Below are 17,315 nucleotides of genomic sequence, written 5' to 3'. Positions count from 1 at the left end.
CCCAGCACCCAGCACCCCGCACCCAGCACCCCCAGCACCCCCTGTACCCCCTGCACCCAGCACCCCCTGCACCCAGCACCCAGCACCCCAGCACCCAGCACCCAGCACCCTGCACCCTGCACCCCCTGCACCCAGCACCCTGCACCCAGCACCCCCTGCACCCAACACCCCCAGCACCCCCTGCACCCAGCACCCCATGCACCCAGCACCCCCTGCACCCCCTGCACCCAGCACCCCCTGCACCCAGCACCCCCAGCACCCTGCACCCTGCATCCCCTGCACCCAGCACCCCGCACCCAGCACCCCCAGCACCCAGCACCCCAGCACCCAGCACCCCGCACCCAGCACCCCCAGCACCCCCTGTACCCCCTGCACCCAGCACCCCCTGCACCCAGCACCCAGCACCCCCTGCACCCAGCACCCAGCACCCCAGCACCCAGCACCCCGCACCCAGCACCCCCAGCACCCTGCACTCTGCACCCCCTGCACCCAGCACACTGCACCCAGCACCCCCTGCACCCAACACCCCCAGCACCCCCTGCACCCAGCACCCCATGCACCCAGCACCCCCTGCACCCCCTGCACCCAGCACCCTGAACCCCCAGCACCCTGCACCCCCTGCACCCAGCACCCTGCAGCCAGCACCACCAGCACCCAGCACCCAGCACCCTGCACGCCCTGCACCCTGCACGCCCTGCACCCTGCATCCCCTGCACCCAGCACCCCCAGCACCCAGCACCCTGAACCCCCAGCACCCTGCACCCCCTGCACCCAGCACCCCCTGCACCCAGCACCCCCAGCACCCTGCACCCAGCACCCCCTGCACCCAGCACCCTGCACCCAGCACCCCCAGCACCCAGCACCCCAGCACCCAGCACCCCGCACCCAGCACCCCCAGCACCCCCTGTACCCCCTGCACCCAGCACCCCCTGCACCCAGCACCCAGCACCCCAGCACCCAGCACCCAGCACCCTGCACCCTGCACCCCCTGCACCCAGCACCCTGCACCCAGCACCCCCTGCACCCAACACCCCCAGCACCCCCTGCACCCAGCACCCCATGCACCCAGCACCCCCAGCACCCCCTGCACCCAGCACCCCCTGCACCCAGCACCCTGCACCCAGCACCCCCTGCACCCAGCACCCAGCACCCTGCACCCAGCACCTCCAGTGCTCCTGCACCCCACACCCTGCACCCCCAGCACCCCTGCATCCAGCAACCCCAGCGCCTTGCACCCCTACACCCTTCACCCCTGCACCCCGGCATACATGCATGCTGCACCCTCAGCACCCACTGCACCCAGCACCCCTGCACCCCCGCCCACATGCTGACACCCCGCACCCCTATACACCCTGCACCCCCCACCCCTGCACCCCCAGGACCCCTGCACCTTGTACCCCCAGTTCCCCTGTACTGATCACCCTCTACACCCTGCACACTCAGTACCCCACAACTTTTGCAACCCCAGCACCACTGCACCCTGGACACCTGCACCATGCTCCCCTGGACCCCTGTGCCCTGCAACCCCCCACCCAGCACCCCCAACACCCCCTGCACCCCTAGCATGCCTGCACACCCTGCACCCCTGGTAACCCTGCAGCCTGCACCCCAGCACTCCTAGCACTTCTGCACCCAGCACCCCCAATACCCCTGCACCCAGCACCCCTGTGCCCCCAGCACCTCTGCACCCAGCACCCCTGCACCTGGCAGCCCTTGCACCTTCCTGAGTCCCGTGCCTTCTGCACCCAGCACCCCCCACACCCCCATCACCCCCTGTGCCCTTTTGCACCCAGTGACCCCTGCACCTAGCAGCCTGCATCAGACAGCACGTCTGGCACCCTGCACTGGCTGGTACGTATCCTGCACCCTGGGACGGAGCCTCTGGAGCAGCCGGCACCTGCCCCCTCCAACCGTGCCAGCAGGGCAGACCCCCAGTCCTCCAGCCTTGCGTGTCTCCTCCCCTGGACCCCAGCTCCCCCAGGCACCCGGGGTCCCCCAGGGCTCCCCGGCACCCGCAGCGGGGCTGTGCTGCAGCCCAGGCCACGATCCTTCTGTTATCACCTGCCTGAGGTACAGCTGCAGCAGGAAAAAATGTGCCTGGCCAGGCAGCTTGGGTGGCGCAGCAGGAGCCACTGCTCTGCCATGGGTGCCCCTTCCTCAGGGCTGGTGAAAGCAGCCGTGCGGAAATGCTGGATGCTCCCAAAGGACGATGTGGCAGCGTGACACCAGCAATAGTGAGGGTGAGGTCCCTAACGGGTGAGATGAGGGTGACCTGGAGGTCCAGCCCCGCGGGAGGTGTGCCATGGTGCGAGGGGACCTCATGGGCATGAAGGGGACCTTGTGCACCTGCTGTTTTCTTTTCAGTCATGGAACAGTCACTGGTTTTGTTGATTTGGAGTCTGGGCTTTGACCTGGAACTTTGCCCTTGGGCCTCAGTTTCCCCAGGTAATGGGCTGCACGTGCTTTCGCAGTGCTTTGATTTCCCAAGACAAGACCTCTGCAGAGCCAGGAGGCCAGAGCAATGTCACAAGAGCTGATGAGCAATTTTCCCCAGAACAAGACACGATCCAAAGGCAATGACTTCCTCAAGGGATGTTTCTGTAAGACGCTTATACAACCTGCTGTAACACCAGCCTTTAGAGATCAGGTTGGGCCCTGCAGCCTCAAAATCGCCTCATTTTCACCCAGCTAAGCTCTGCTGGGTTGCAAGGGGATGCTAAGGTGCTCCTGCGCTCTAGGTGCTGGCCATGCTTTCGCTCTGCTTTGCCCATCCACATCAATGCTGAGCCCTCAGGGAAGTTTGCTGCTGGCTCCACTGGCCAACTGTGCAATGCCGACAAGGCTCGGTTACATCCAGGCTGGATTTGAGCCAGTCCTAAAGTGAGGACTGGCACATGAGGGCATTTGCAATTCCCTTACACCACGGTGAAGAGGCAGGACCTTTATTCCAGCAGTTGTTGGAGAGAGCCAACATGCAGGTTGCTCATGGTCCCACAAGAGACGAAGATGCTGAATTCACTTGGGCTGCCCGAGACAAACATCTACACGCAGAAACACAGAGAAACCGAGCTGTGGACGGATCTGCCTCACAGTGGGTATCTCAGAGCCCATGACAATTAATGGTGGGAAAGAGTTCCACCATGTGCTGTAAGTCACTGGGAAGCTGTCTTTGTTTTCGGAGATGCTGTGGCCTGCTAAAGATCCTCATGCTCTCAAAGGGAGGCCTAAGGAAGCACGAATATCGTTGCTTTCTGTAATTGCTCCAATGTAGCTCCTCAAACCAGTGAAAAATTCATCGTCCCCCAATTCTTGTGTGTAATTTCTGCCTGAAGATGGTTTTTTTTTTTAACAGATTCCAGCCCAGGGAATGTCCCTACACCAGTTTGGGACTTCCCACCCAAAACACCTGCGGCCTGTTGTTAACAGATTGCCTCCTGATAGCACATGTGTTACTGCAGTCCCTGCCAGAGAAACTCCATCCATCCAGTGCTCAAACAAAACATACCGCTCATAGCAGAGCCAGGAGCTGGGCAAGTCCATCCCCACACCAGGAGAGACACAAGCAAATGAGCAAAAAAGACCATTTTCATGTACTGCCTCCCCTCTGCCCATTCCCATTTCCCTTATCCCCAGCAAGGGAAGGGTCTCATGCCAGCCCTGTCAGGTTTGGAGACATCTGGCTGTTTCCAGCTGGTTTGAACCGGGGGGTCCCAAGCTCTGCTCCCTGCAGAGGAGCCATGGCGGCACGCGCAGAGATGCATGAGCCGGATCCGGTCCCCATGGCTGCACCTCTGCAGCGCTGTGCCCCACTGTGTCACCCTGTGGTCTCCATGCCAGGAGTGTGGGACTGGGCAGAGTGTCTTGTGCAAGAGCCAGCAGTGCTCCAGGACCTCTCCAGATAAGAGCATATTTGAAATTCCTGGAAGATTTTGATGTGGTTGCTCAACCAAGTTCCCCAAAGAAACTGAACTGTCAGGGCTGTGCTCCGTGTTAACATGGGTAACGGATGGCTTATTCTCAGTGTTCCCCCATCGCATGGTTTAACCACTGAGTTACCAAAGACCAGCATGAACAGATGTCACTCCTGTGTCCCACAGTGTCCCCAGTGCTCCCAGCCACCAGGTCAACCAGTCCCTCTGGTGCTGGGTGGGGTGCTGCTGAGTGGACCTCCTCCTCTGTGGGGTCCCACCTGCTGCCGGTGCTCTCATGGGGCCTCCATGAGCTCCTGGGATCCCAGTGCTGCCCTTGAAATGCCAAAGCATGCCTTGAAATTTCTCTTTTCTTGGTGATGGCTTCATCATTCATTACTTGGAGTCCATGAGAATGCTGTTGGAGACTCGTCTGTGGTTACATTGCTCACCTGAGTGGAGAACTGTTACTGAACACCCAAAATGCTGGATTTTGGCACATCCTGCCCCAACACCCTGCTCTTCTAAGAAGCTGGCTGAAGCAGTGCCCTGCTGCAGCCTGCAGTGACGTGCTATGTTCGATGGGGATGCCGTGCAATGCACTGGCACTCTCCATCAGCTGCAGTGAATTTGGAGCACCTTGGGTCTCCTTGCCACCAACAATGCCTGCGTGTGCCACTACAGTGATGTGTGCCACTACAGTGATGTGCGCCACTACAGTGATGTGCGCCACTACAGTGATGTGCACCACATGGTCACCATGGTTTTTTCTCCCATCCTAAGCAACTTCCAACCTGGTGAGTTGTTGCAAGTGTAGGAAATGGATTACCAGCCTGGGAAAACCCCAGGCCAAAATTACAGTCGCATGGAGAAAGGACATTTCCTGAACCCTGCACAGGACCTGGCATGCTGGGGACATGGTTCACAGGAGTCTGCAGCCCAGGGACTCCAGCACCAGCTCCCTGCCCGTTCATCCGGACTGCACCACTAGCAAAGCACAGAAAGGCCATGAGAAGGAAAAAGGCATCTGGGTCCATGCTGGGGTTTTAGAAGAGGGTAATGAGGAACAGGAGCAATTTCGGCCCTGCTGAAACCCCTGGCCAAGCTCAGGGACTTAATGTCAACCCCGGGGCACAGGAAGACATGAGATTTTGGAGTGATTCCTCTCCTTTGCGTGCAGGGCACCCCATGGTCTTTATGGACAGGGTGGAGCAGTTTCCCAGGACATAGGTATAAGCCTGACACAGCCAGACCAGATCAAACACCTTACTTCACCCCTGACATCCGATGAGCTCTGGGATGGTGTTTTGCAATAATGCAGGCAATAGCTCAGCATAGCCCTGAGGAGCGCTTGGGAAATAAATACAGGGAGGGTGGAGAGATATTCAGATAGTGTAGTGGCAATGGCCTGATAAGTGTCTTGAACAGATAGAGCTGGTAGAAGTTGAGATTGAGAGACAGGAAAACTGCTTAACTGATCGTAATCTGCATCAGACAGCTGAACTGGCAAAGCTCCCAGCACCCCATGGGGAATCTGAGAGGGGGTGACAATCTCCCCTGCCTGGTTGCTGGTCCCAGCACTGCTCCCGTGTGTCTTGGGAGACTCTCAGTGCAGATCTCTGCAAGCCTGCCCTAACAACTCTCCTTTTGATAATAAACTGAAAGCATGAGAAAAATGGTGCATGTCCTGCTGTCCAGGGAGCATGGAGAAAGACCATGCCTTGGAGCAGATTGCAGGCTCTTCAAGTTCCCCTGCCTGATGGCAATGTGGGGAGGAAAGACTCGGGAAGGAGGATGCCATGGACCAGCTGAATAAAGCCTGTCTCAGACGAGCTCAAAACTTCCATCATTGGCTTCAGAGACACCATCAAAGGCAATGGTGTGACATAAAATTAACGAGAAGAATAAGTCCTGAGCCATGCTTTGACCTTCAGAGGGCCTGTGGAGGCTCTGCCGTCAGTCTCTAAGAGCCCAGGCACCAGACAGGAGCCCCACAGAGACCAAGGTCCCCCCAGCAGTGCCCAGCTGGGCAGGCTCAGTGGCACAAGGAAGGGTTAACCTGGTGGCCATCACAAGAAGATTGCTCTGCCAGGGTGATCCAGATGCTGTAGGTAGAAGAACATCTAGGTGGAAGTACGTTACTTCAGATCTGGGTTTTTTCCTGCTGCAGGGCCAGGGAGTGGGTTTGTTCCTGGTGCCGTGGGAGGGGGCCAGGCTAGCAGAGGGTGTCTCACTGTCTGTCACTCTTCCATCCGCTCTCTGAGACATTTCTCCAGAAGGATTTCCTCCTTGCAGTGAGCAGATGCTTCAACATGGCTTTATCATGCTATACAAGTGCCCTGCCAAGTACTCTAGCTGGAGAGTCTGCAAACACATGAGAACAACTAATAAGGACTATCAGGACTCAGCAATAAATGATAATTTCTGTAATAACGGGTATTTTTGCACAGTGGGACATGCCTGGTCTGCCACTGGGTTTGTTACTTATGCCCAGTGACATTAGGGAGAAGAAACTGGCTTTGGCTCACTCCTCATCCTTGGACAAAGCTGATTCACTTGCTCACTTACTGCCTTTATAGAGAGTAAATGGAGAGAGGCAGGAGAGGAGCAAGGAGAGGAGCAGTGAGGATGGGATACTGGTGGGGGGAACACAGGCCTGAGGACCCCCCTTCTGGACTGATGGACTGATGACAAGACAGGAGAACTGCAGAGTTAAGGATGAAACTCCTCTTTTTATTCAGTAATTTCTCCTCCCAAGAGAGCCACAGAGCCTGAACAACAGACACTAGGGTAAAACCATTGGGCAGCCATTCAGCTGCATTTTGGGGACCCTCAGAGCAGTGGAGGGGGGTCCATGCACACAGCCCTGATCTGGGGATACTCCAGGAACTAAGCTCAGACTCTCTCAGCCAGAGGACTGAGACTGACCCTTTTTTCCCTGGATCTCACCTAGTGAGCAGGCCACATCAGGGCTTGTGGGCACTCCTTATCAGTCCTCAGTGCCCAACAGGGTGTGCAACACCCATCAGCTGAAGGCCAGTTTTGAATAGCTTTGACATATTTTACAGAATATTTCCATCTCCATGTTTTGTGCCAAAATATTTCTCCTTCGTCTTCCTTTTTTCCCCCTGAAATTATCAGTGAAAAAACCTAAATATTATTTTGTTCTGATTTCAGAAAAAAACCAAGAATGCAAACCCCACACCCTCGTGAACAAAAAGCAATTGGGAACTTGTGTTGCTTGCAAAACTGCAGACACATTTAGGAATCCTCCTCCCCTCCCCTTAAAGGCTGTTGTGAAGGTGTTGACCAAAGGTGGAGAGGAAAGCAAGCCATGTAACTAAGGCAACCAATTGTGCACCTTTTGTACCAAACCATCAAGGTGTATCTTTAGCAAGAAGAGCATCACGGCACGTGTTCGGAGCGAGCCCAGCCTTGCACACAGCACAGCCTCTGCCCACAGACGATACACAGTCAGGAGACAGGCTCTGTTTATTTGCAGGGTAATTGTACCAGCTCTGTATCTAATGGGTTAAACATTTCTCTGCAGCTAAAAGGCAAACCGCGCTCCCGGCACTCACCCAGATTCAATTCCTCCACACAGCTTGCTCTTCTGGTTGAGGATAAAAAGTTGCATGTTTCAAAAGCCAAAGCTTCTTTCCAGGGGTGAAATCTGCCTTGAGCTAGCAGCAATGGCCACCTTGAGCACCCACTGAATCCCTTATGTGAACCTGCCAAATCCTGCTGGTCCCCAGGATCGCAAGGCCACAATCCCCATGGGTTTGCTCAGCTGTGCTCATCCTGATGGATGCTTATGCTGCTGCTCTGTGGCCTAGCGGCAGCAGTAACAAGTTTTGGTGGAGGTGTCCCCAAGGCTGGTGCAGAAGAGGTCGGAGTAGGGAGCCAGCAGCCCGGTGGGAGCCCCATGCTAGTGGCCTCCCACCTCCGGCAGCTGGGAAGCATAGAGAGCTAGTGTGTGATGGAGGAACTGGTACTGCTCGCTCGTTTGGATCATCCCACCTCTGCAAGGGAAAGGCAGGTCCCATTGACAACTCACCGAAGCCCACAACCCCATCCCCAGATCCCTGCTCCCGGGGGATGAATATTCCTTCTTCACCCACCACACCCAGGTACATCTGAAACAGGTGCTGGAGCTGCCCAAAGAGTATTTGGGCTCAGAACTATTGCTGGGCTGTTCAAAGTGCAGATTAGCAACTGATTTGGCTCTAATTTTTACTGGTACTTCTCCTTGAAAAGTGGCAAAATCAAGTGTTTCTGAATTTAGTGGCTGAGCTGGAAGGGGCAGACTGGCTGCCAGGTTCAGAGCCACTCTCCTCTCCCTCATGTCCTCAGGTCCTCAGAGCTACAACAGCCCTGTCAGCAAAACCAGCCTGGCACTGGGCAATCATTTGCTGTCACCACATCTGCATCTTTCAGCAACCCTTCTGGGTTCCATCAAAAATTGTCCCCGTGCCCCTTCACAATGCCCGTCCCCATGTCACCCCTCCTGCCAGGATTGGCACCCAGCAGCACCCTTCAAGGAGCAGCCTGCTCTGAGCACCCACCTGTCTATGCGGAGATGGCACACGATTCCCAGGATATCCACCTCCCCCTTGTCCTTCAGCTGCTGGCACCCGATCCTGGTAGCAATAAAGCAGCCTGTCCGGCCGATGCCTGCACTGTGGGACAGACACCAAAAGATATGGGCTGGTGTCACTCTGCCATGGCAAGGGGGACCTGCCATGTTGCATGGCCCAGCTGAGGCTGCCCTGGAAGTACAAAACCAGTATGTGCCCCCCATCCCTGCACAGTGCAGTGGTCTCTGCAGCCCCTTCACCTCCCCTCCTAGCTGTGCTCTAACCCCAGGCACCCAGTGGTTTGCCCTGGGGCAGGCCAGCCTGCAGCATCACATGCCAAGTGTGTTGCACAGGGATGACAGGGTACTCTGCTCCACTGCCCCCAAATTCACTTAGCAGTGAGAGAAAAGGAGCAGAGGCCACCTCCTCCAGGAGGGCTGCCCTGAAAAACAGCTTCACAGCCAAGCCGCAGACCATGCTTAGTGGGCAGAGGAAGCAGGAGCCTGAGCTGTGGATCTACCATGGGTCTGGTGGCTGGGTCCCGACCCTGCAGAGCTCTCCTGCTCCTACTTCACTGTCCACAGACCAAGGTGCAAATCACATTTCTTTGCAGGGCAGTATGCATCATGCTAATGCCACTGTCCTGATGCCAGGACAGGAGTTGCTGGTTGAACAACTCTGCTATGTGGGATGCCGTGCTCTGTGATTTCTGCACCACAGTGGGACCAGCTTGTGAGCATTCACATGTGGGATTTTCGCCTCCAGCATTTGCAGACTGACCCCAAGGTCAAGGACACACAGGGACTTACTCTTACCTGCAGTGCACAATGATGGGCCCTGGGCTGGCTGGAGCCTGGAGAGTCTCCTCCACCTTGGACACCAAGTGCAGCAGGGGTTTGGCTGACTCAGGTGTCTGCTGATCCGGCCAGGAAGGGAAGAGGATGTGTTTGACCTGGCGGCATTCACCTTCAAGCTTTTCCAGCACAGAAGAAAGAGAAATCAGGACACAGGAGCACGGACTTTCTGGGCTGGGCCAAATGAAGGCATAGAGTCCAGCTCAAGCAGAGGTCGGGCAGCCTGTGCCCATCTCATCCGCTCTCCTCCCTCTTTGAGCCTCCACCAGACACCCAAGAGAGACCTGTGGGCCAGGGACACTGGGAAGTGTCCCATCCCAGAAGATGGGAACAGATGCGGTGTCCCAATACTGTCCCCACAGTCCAGGCAAAGCCAGCAAGATCCTTTTGGCTAGTGTCAGCCCAGAGTGACTACAGAGAGTCCCTGGGGCAGCGCCCAGTGGCATGGTGCAAGCAGCAAAGGGCTAATACAGAAGCTGTCCCCAGCTGACCCCCTCTCCTCTCCCCTCCAGGGCTGGGTCCTACTCCCTGTCAGCCTCCTTGGGCAGGCAGGAGCTCTGCAGACCTGTCCTCTGGCAGGGGGCTCATAAAACCCAGCTCTCCAAGCCATGAACCCTCTGCTCTCCTGTCACACAGCATTGCCACCCCAGTGGAGAGCCTGTGGATGTCGGGGGCACTGCCAGGCCCTGCTGGGCTCCCCCTCTGGCCCCAGGACGGAGCTCAAACCCACCTGGATGGAGAGATCCCGGACTACGTACTCCACACACTCGCTCACCCCCTGCACACAGATGGTGAAGGGGCCATAGATGCCCTCCTTCTCCGGCCAGTAGTGGACACATTTCTGAAAGAACAAGGCAGGGTTCATGGCTGTGGAGATGTTCAAGGCACCCACTGGATGTTTGAGCTATGCTTTGCTCATGCTCTTGGGAAGGGGCATCACTTGGGGGGGGGTGTAGGGGAGTGAGGAAGGTGGATGTGGAGTGATACAGAGGGGGAGCTAAGGAAGGGGTAGATCCCTCTCCCCACATCTGCTCCCCTTGTGCCCTTTCCCATACCCTGCCATACGGCTTTCAGACCCCGGGGCTGCACGGCTCTCCCCAGCCCTGCGTGAGCTGTGCCTGGGCCAGCCCATGTCATGCCAGACCCAGGAAGACCCAGCCTGCCCAGTGGAGGGCACAGGGATGCTGCGCCAGTCAGGGATAGAAGGGAGGAAGGACATGGCCAGGAAAGAGAGGGTGAGTTCCCCCAGGCAGGTGTTGCTTGGACAGGGAGCCAGGGATCCCAGCCAAGGCACAGGGCAGCCGCCACACAGGGCACAGTGCTGCTAGCTCCCATCCCAGCCTGGATCTACCATCTGAGAGCTCCCAGCCCAGGAGGAGAGCTGCTCAGGGCTGGAGGGACACTGCTGACCGCTGCCTCTGTTCCTTCTCCCAGGGGTTGCCCTAATCTCTTTATCCTATTATCCAGCTGGCAAAGCATGCCCAGAGCACGAGAGGCCACGTGAGGAGGAGAGGCTTTGCTGGATGGGGCCAAGGCTGCAGCCCTGGGGCTCCCCTTCTGCATGTGTGATCCATCAGGGGTACCCTCTAAGAGCAAAGCAGAGAAAGCAAGCAGGTGTCGCATAACCCTTTACTGTTGTTATTACCCCACCCCACTCCTTTGCTCCTGGCTGGGGTGCTGGGCCTGGGTCTGGGGAGGGACAACAGTACCTCTTTGCGCTCCTGGAGCTTGGTTATCATGACGATGAGGGGTGCCTCCTCCTGCCACACCATCTCCCAGAAGTCGGTCACAGTGTTCAGCATGGGTCCCTGGGTGGCAATGTACTCCCGGGGCCTCCCCGCATAGCCCTGCCAAGCACATGGTCCACCAGTGATGCTGGGGGGGACCCTGATGGGCTAGGGGAGCCTGCCTCCAGGCCACCCCAGCTCTCATGGTGCTTGTCTTCCTCTACAGGTGAGACACTGAGCCACACAGGCTATTTCCTGCTAAACCTGTCCTTGAAATGCTTCTATAGACCTGATCAGGAACTACCAGACACCCTCTCCATCATTCCAGTCCCACAATCCAAGAGCAAGCCCATGGAGCAAGCCATGTGCACCCAAGCTCCTTGCAAGCACCCCCAGGTTATTTGTGTGACGATAGCCAGTGTGATGGACACCTTGGCAAGGCAGAGCTAACGCAGGGAGGGCGCTTCTCACCGGAGACATTTCCCCAAGGACAAGCAGAAGTCATCGAGCTCCACTCTGGCTGGGAGCTGGGATAGTCCCAGCTGGGTCCCACCAGTGCTGCCTCCCCGCCATGCTCAGGAGGGGACATGGCAGTGCCCAGCAGCGGGAAGGCTGGGTCTGGGGACACCTGGAGGGGTGGTCGGCACAGGCCCCTGCCCTGCCTCTGCCCCAGGCTCTGTTTCACAGCTCCAAGCATCCTCTGCCTCTGTGGTCACTTCCTTCCCCAGTATAAAATTGCCAAAGAAATAGAAAAGCTTGGAGGTGCTGAGTCCTGCTCAGCTCCTGCTTCACACCATGGCCTATGGGCAGTGCTGCTGGCCCAGCAGAGAGGAGAGCGTGCAGTGGCAGCAGGCAGGAGCTGGAGTGCAGGCACAGGCAGAGGTGTGGGAAAGTGACGGGGTGAGTAGCATGTTACTACAGCTCCCAGCTGGAGATGCTATTTGGCAATATAGCAAGGAGTCAGGCACCTGGCCGAGGATTCCCTGGGGATGCCGCAGGAGGCACCCACAACACCTGCAACACCCGCAGCTTTTGGAAAAGCAACTACACAGCACTCTGGCCACAGCTTTATGGCTTTGTCAAAAGAGATCTCAGTTAAAAATGCACCTAAACTCCTGTGATTTGATCCAGGTCTTTCCAGCAATTCTGTTAACAGTTTGGTCCCACAAGAAGTTGCACTGGCCCAGCCAAGGGGCAGGAACATTTGCAGGAACATTTTGTATAGCCCTTTTCTCATGCCTCAAGATTATTTCTTTTTCTTAGGAACATGATTTTCCATTCAGAAGGAGACTTGCAGTAAGACCTGGAGGTGTGAACACTGGGAATTGCCCCCCACCTGCTCCTCATGCTCAGAAACATTTCATGTGATATGGTCAGCAGGAAAAACATTCAGTCCCAGTTTGGGACTGATGTGATCAAGCATGCCAGAAGCAGATTTGCTGATGTGCCCACAAATTCCTGCACTGTCACACCCTTGGAGAGGTAAGTGGAAGGAAGGGGTCAGAAAATACCAGCTCCACACAGGGATGTGTAGGCACACGTGTGCTTGGGTGTGTGCACATGTGTGTGAGATAAGGATGGGAAGTGTTTGTGCATTTTTGTTAGCACTTGTGTTGAGATGGAGGATGCCACATGCTCATGTACACACTGATGCATGTGGACAGGGTGATGGTGTCACCTGATGTGAAGCTGCCTGCTTCCAGGCTGCTTCAGGAAGACTACTCTAAAAGTAACTCTCTGCCACACATGTTCAAACCCTGATTTGAACCAGCAAGCCTCCCAGCAGTTTTAGGCATGGTGCTCGTGTGTCCAAAGTCAGACCTTGACCTTCACCGCAGGATGCTGGCAGCTCACACTGCTGCTGCCTTGTTGGATCACACCCATGAGCACCATCAGAAAAGAAATGCTACTAAATGCCCTCCACCTCCAACCTGCACCCTCAGACCACCTTCCAGGGGTCTGTCCATCATACCAGAGGGCACTTTTGTGGGCTACTTTTTCTAAGTCCCACATTCCCACACTCTCCTCACTGCTGCGCACACAGAGTATCTGTGGACCCACCTCTGCTTCCCAGCACCCCTGGCTGTCCCAAGGGGAAGGATACCAACCAGGCACATCTGGTGCCTGGCTGACACAAGAGCCTGGTTTAGGGTGACATATGGTTCAGCACAAGTGATACTGCAGCCTGGAAGGGGTCATTCGCACAGGAGGATAGTTGTCATAAATCAGGCTGCCTGAAGTAACACCCTTGGGTCTGGGGATTTCTCAGTCTCTGGAAAGGGACCCCATCAGGTGTCAAAGATAAGCCATGCCCTCCCCTTTGTTAGCTTTCTTCTTGGGAAATTGCAACAAACCCCCTGAGCAGAGAGGAAATTCCTGAATATGTAAGGGTTGAACAGCACTGGGCTGCAATGCTCTGTTGACGCAGCTTGCCTCCTATGGCCTTAGCAGACAACAGACTAGTGCATGAGGAAAAGATAGAGAAGCCACTGTGAGGGAGCCCATATGGGTGCCACTGCAGTGGGAGCCGAAAGCAGCCAGCTTGTGAGGCTTTCCCACCAATAGGGACAGTGTGTCTGCCCTGCGCAGATGGAGCCACATCTCTCCAGCTCAGACAGGGGTGCCAGGTTTAGACTGCTACCCCAGGGCAGCCACAGGACGGTGGGTGACAGTCAGTGCCCCAGCATGTGGGGCCCAGCATGGCACCTGCAGTACTGAGGGGTTTGCAGCCCGATGCCCTGTGAGCCATGGGCTGCAGGACCTGGGAGACCACCTGCTCTCCAATCAGACCGGACACTCACCGTGATGTAGTTGGCATTTATGTAGCTGTCTTCCTCCTGGTTCCCTGCCCTCCTGAGACAGACCCGGCTCTCAGGATCTGAAAGAGATGGCAGGCATTACCCCAGGGACAGTCTTTCAGAGCCTGACCCTGCCCATCCTCCCTGCCTCAGCTCCAGAGACGGCAACTGAGTCCTCCCAGCTCCATGCCATGCTTGGAGCTGTCTGCACCCTCCTTGGGCCCCTTCTTGCCCCAATTCACCCTCACTACCATGGGAGGGTACAGCCAGCCATGGCCAAACCTGCCTGTACTGCAGTGAGCATGTGGGATAACTCACCCACCAGGCAATAACCCCCCAGGACCCTCCCACAGTGCCTGACTAGAGTCCAAATGAGTCCTCCTATAATATTCTCAGCCTTTATACCCCCAGCAACATGCCCTTGGGACATGTAAGGCCCCCACGGTGGCAGGGAGCAACCCAGGCTGGGCTGTCATGCCCTGCATACCCTGGGAATACACCCCAAGGAGTTGCTCCCCACATACCACCCCATAACACAGTGTACATCCCCTGCAACACAGCACCCAGCTCCTGCAACATGAGGAGCAGGAACAACAACAGCAGGAACACCAAAAGCTCCCAAGAGTGCCCACCCTGGTGCCAGGCCTGCTCTGAGTCACCCCTCTCTCACGCACAAACACCTGTGCCTGCTCACAAACACACACACATGCATGTGTACCCCACCGCCCCCTGCACATGGCACCAGAGCAAATGTGAGGCAAAGGGATGCAGTGGCACCTACTGGGGAGGATGGTTTTGTATCTGTCCTTGGAGGCACGTCCAGGGATCTCCAGCTCCTCTGGACTGACAAAGTTGGGTGGGATTTTCTGCAGGAAGAGAGAACAACTATGAGGAAAACTCCATTGCTGCTGCTTGTGTCCCCTCATCGTGGCAGAGCTGGTGCCTCAGACAATGAGAGGCTGATGCAGGGACCTAGCAGCAACACCAGAGATGTCAGCTCCTGGGATGAGCCCTGTCCTTAGTCCAGATGTGGTGGGACACCTTCCAGAGAGGCCACCTTGGGAGAAGAACTTAGCACGGGAGGGCAGGACAGGCTTTCCAGGGACACAAGGGGGACTCATGTGCACCAGGGAGTGGGCAGCCAGGGGATGCCCAGGGCACCCCTCACCCCTGTTTGCACATATCGCCTTCCCTGCCACTGGTGCTGTGGGGCACAGCTGGGCTCGGAGCCTCCCTTGGAGATGTCCACCCCTGCCAGTCTCCCCCACCACCAGCGCCTGCCATCCCTCGTGTGAGGAGGGAGAGAGGAGGGGAGCTTCATACCGAAAACTCCTCCTGGAGCTGTGTCAGGCTCTGGGCACGTTGCTGGAGCTCTTCTTTCCTCAGCATGTGGCTGGATGTCCTCAGGAACTTCAGCGTGATGTCCCGCGGTGTGCAGACAGGCTGGATGGGCTCCACGCTCCCCAGTGAGCTCATGTCCAGCATCAGTGACACGTTGGAGCCCCTCCTGTGAGGCAAAGGGGTCCCTGGCTGACCCTCTGCTACCCTGGAACAGGAGGGCAGCCCATCCCACCATATCACCAGTTAAAACCACCCCAAACCGAGCAAAAGTCAGGCAGAGAATAACAGAGGATGAAGAAAGGGGACAGGTAGAGACCCCAGAAGATGGGGGGCATTGGGGAACAAGGAATTAGCTTGTCATTTCACCTTTTTGCTGGAAAGCCCTCAAAGGACAGTGTCTAGATTTGGCCTGGGCTGGGCGGAGGGGTTCAAGGTTACCTCCATGCTCAGACCTCGCATCTGCACAAGTTGGCAGGCAGTGCGCTGGCAGGTCTGGGCTGAGGGAAGGAAGTTTGGGGGAGACCAAGTCCTGGGGATGAGCAGTGCTGTGGGTACCTGCCGTCGGGGCTGAGACGGACAGCTCAGGGCTCGGGTTGCAGGCACCGTCCAGCCACACTTACCTCTCCTGAAGACGCACGTGCTTCTTGGCAGAGGGACTGGGCTTATCCGTCTTGTCCATGTCTGCCCCAGCTGCCCGGGCTGTCAGGCTGCCGTTATGAACTCTGGAGCACACCAAGCAGGCTTGGACCATGCTGCGGCAGCCACAAAGCCTTTGTCCTGAAGCACAGGGAGTGGACACGGGGGGGCCTCAGCTCCCGGGGAATCAAGGAGCCATCGGAGGAGAAGTGGCTGGAAAAGAAAAGGCAGATCTGAGAGATACCATGAGGCTGGGTGGACCTCCTGACAGATGGTCCCTAAGCAAGGGACAGATTTTGGGTCCTCAGCTGCCCTGGAACCAGAGCCCCTAGCCTCTGCATCCAGGTAGGTGGCACACAGAGAGCTCCCAGCATGTTCACCCTCCAGGATGCCCGCAGCACTGCAACCCACACAGGCACCCACTGGTGACCCTGGGCATGGCACCAACAGTTGTCTGCTTGCACCGAGCAGAAGACACCCATGCCTTGTGTTGGCAGAGCATGGTCTAATTTTGGGGGAGCCCGAGATGCTCTCCACCTCCATGGGAAGCACATGCTGCTGTGTGTTCCCATCCTTCCCTGCCATGCCTGCTTCAGGCCTGGGGACATGATGGGGAGGAGGGAGATCTGGGACCCACATGAGCACAGTAGCGTTCAGCAGGCAAGACGGGGTGGGCTGTAGGCACCACAAGAAGCCTGGCCAACTCCTGCTGTTGGGAGACACAGGGTCTGGCACCCTCAACAGCCTTGCAGCTCTGGCAAGGGAGACCGTGGGACAGCCTCCTCCATCCCACAGGTCTCAGCAACCACCAAGAGGAAACTGCTTTATCTGGGTGGTTGAGCAAGAGGCGATGGGGTAGCCCAGCTGGAGGAGGGTGCCAGGGCTCCACTGCCACCACCCCTGGGACAGCCCCTGGCAGGGACAGGGAGATGCAGGTGATGCTGGTTCACCTCTGGGCAGTGCTCCTCATGGTGCAGGCAGCACCCTGGGATAGTGAGGCTCCGTCTTGTCCCTAGCTCCCTTCATGAGGAGGAGATGGACCCAAAGGGACAGGGAATGCTGCAGAGTCAGAGCTCTTGGTGGGCAGAGTGGAATCCCAGGTACCTCATCAGCTCAGGGAGGTCCTGCAGAGAACCAGGTCCACGCTGTGGCCATGCTGTTTGGGACACGGCTGGGGCAGGAGCTGTTCCCCATGACTCCCTGCTGCCTGGTGGCATTTCTGGGGGTGGCAATGCCACTGCTGCCTCGTGCACCATCCCCATGCCCCACGCAGGGCGCCCTGGGGGGCCTGTCCTCCGGCCAGGCAGGGCAAGAGCAGCTGCTCTCCAGGAGCCACAGCACCAGGGGAGATCCTGGCCAGAGACAGCAGCAGACTCCAACCCCAGCAGCCATCCCTTGCACACCAGCCAGGAAACACCTGGGAGATGCCCCAGCCAAGCCCCTGGCAGGCAGGAGGGCCCTGGGAAGAGCCCCA

The 17,315-nt window shown here is 57.2% G+C and overlaps 1 protein-coding gene across 1 annotated transcript; it reads right to left on the bottom strand.

The window, feature by feature from the left end:
* Window positions 1–7,699: 7,699 nt before the first annotated feature.
* Window positions 7,700–16,001, bottom strand: PTPN7 (protein tyrosine phosphatase non-receptor type 7). The gene is made up of 9 exons (XM_009480898.2): window positions 15,826–16,001; window positions 15,188–15,371; window positions 14,646–14,730; window positions 13,868–13,944; window positions 11,049–11,186; window positions 10,070–10,180; window positions 9,301–9,458; window positions 8,474–8,587; window positions 7,700–7,930 (listed from the first exon to the last, which is right to left on the bottom strand). The coding sequence occupies exons 1-9, from the start codon at window positions 15,954–15,956 to the stop codon at window positions 7,837–7,839; spliced, it is 1,092 nt and encodes a 363-aa protein (XP_009479173.1). The 5' UTR covers window positions 15,957–16,001; the 3' UTR covers window positions 7,700–7,836.
* Window positions 16,002–17,315: the final 1,314 nt, after the last annotated feature.

This window comes from Pelecanus crispus, chromosome 17 (genome assembly GCF_030463565.1).
Source record: "Pelecanus crispus isolate bPelCri1 chromosome 17, bPelCri1.pri, whole genome shotgun sequence".
Lineage (NCBI taxonomy): Eukaryota > Metazoa > Chordata > Aves > Pelecaniformes > Pelecanidae > Pelecanus > Pelecanus crispus.
Note: the sequence above shows the minus strand (reverse complement) of the source record. Positions and strands in the feature narration are given on the sequence as shown.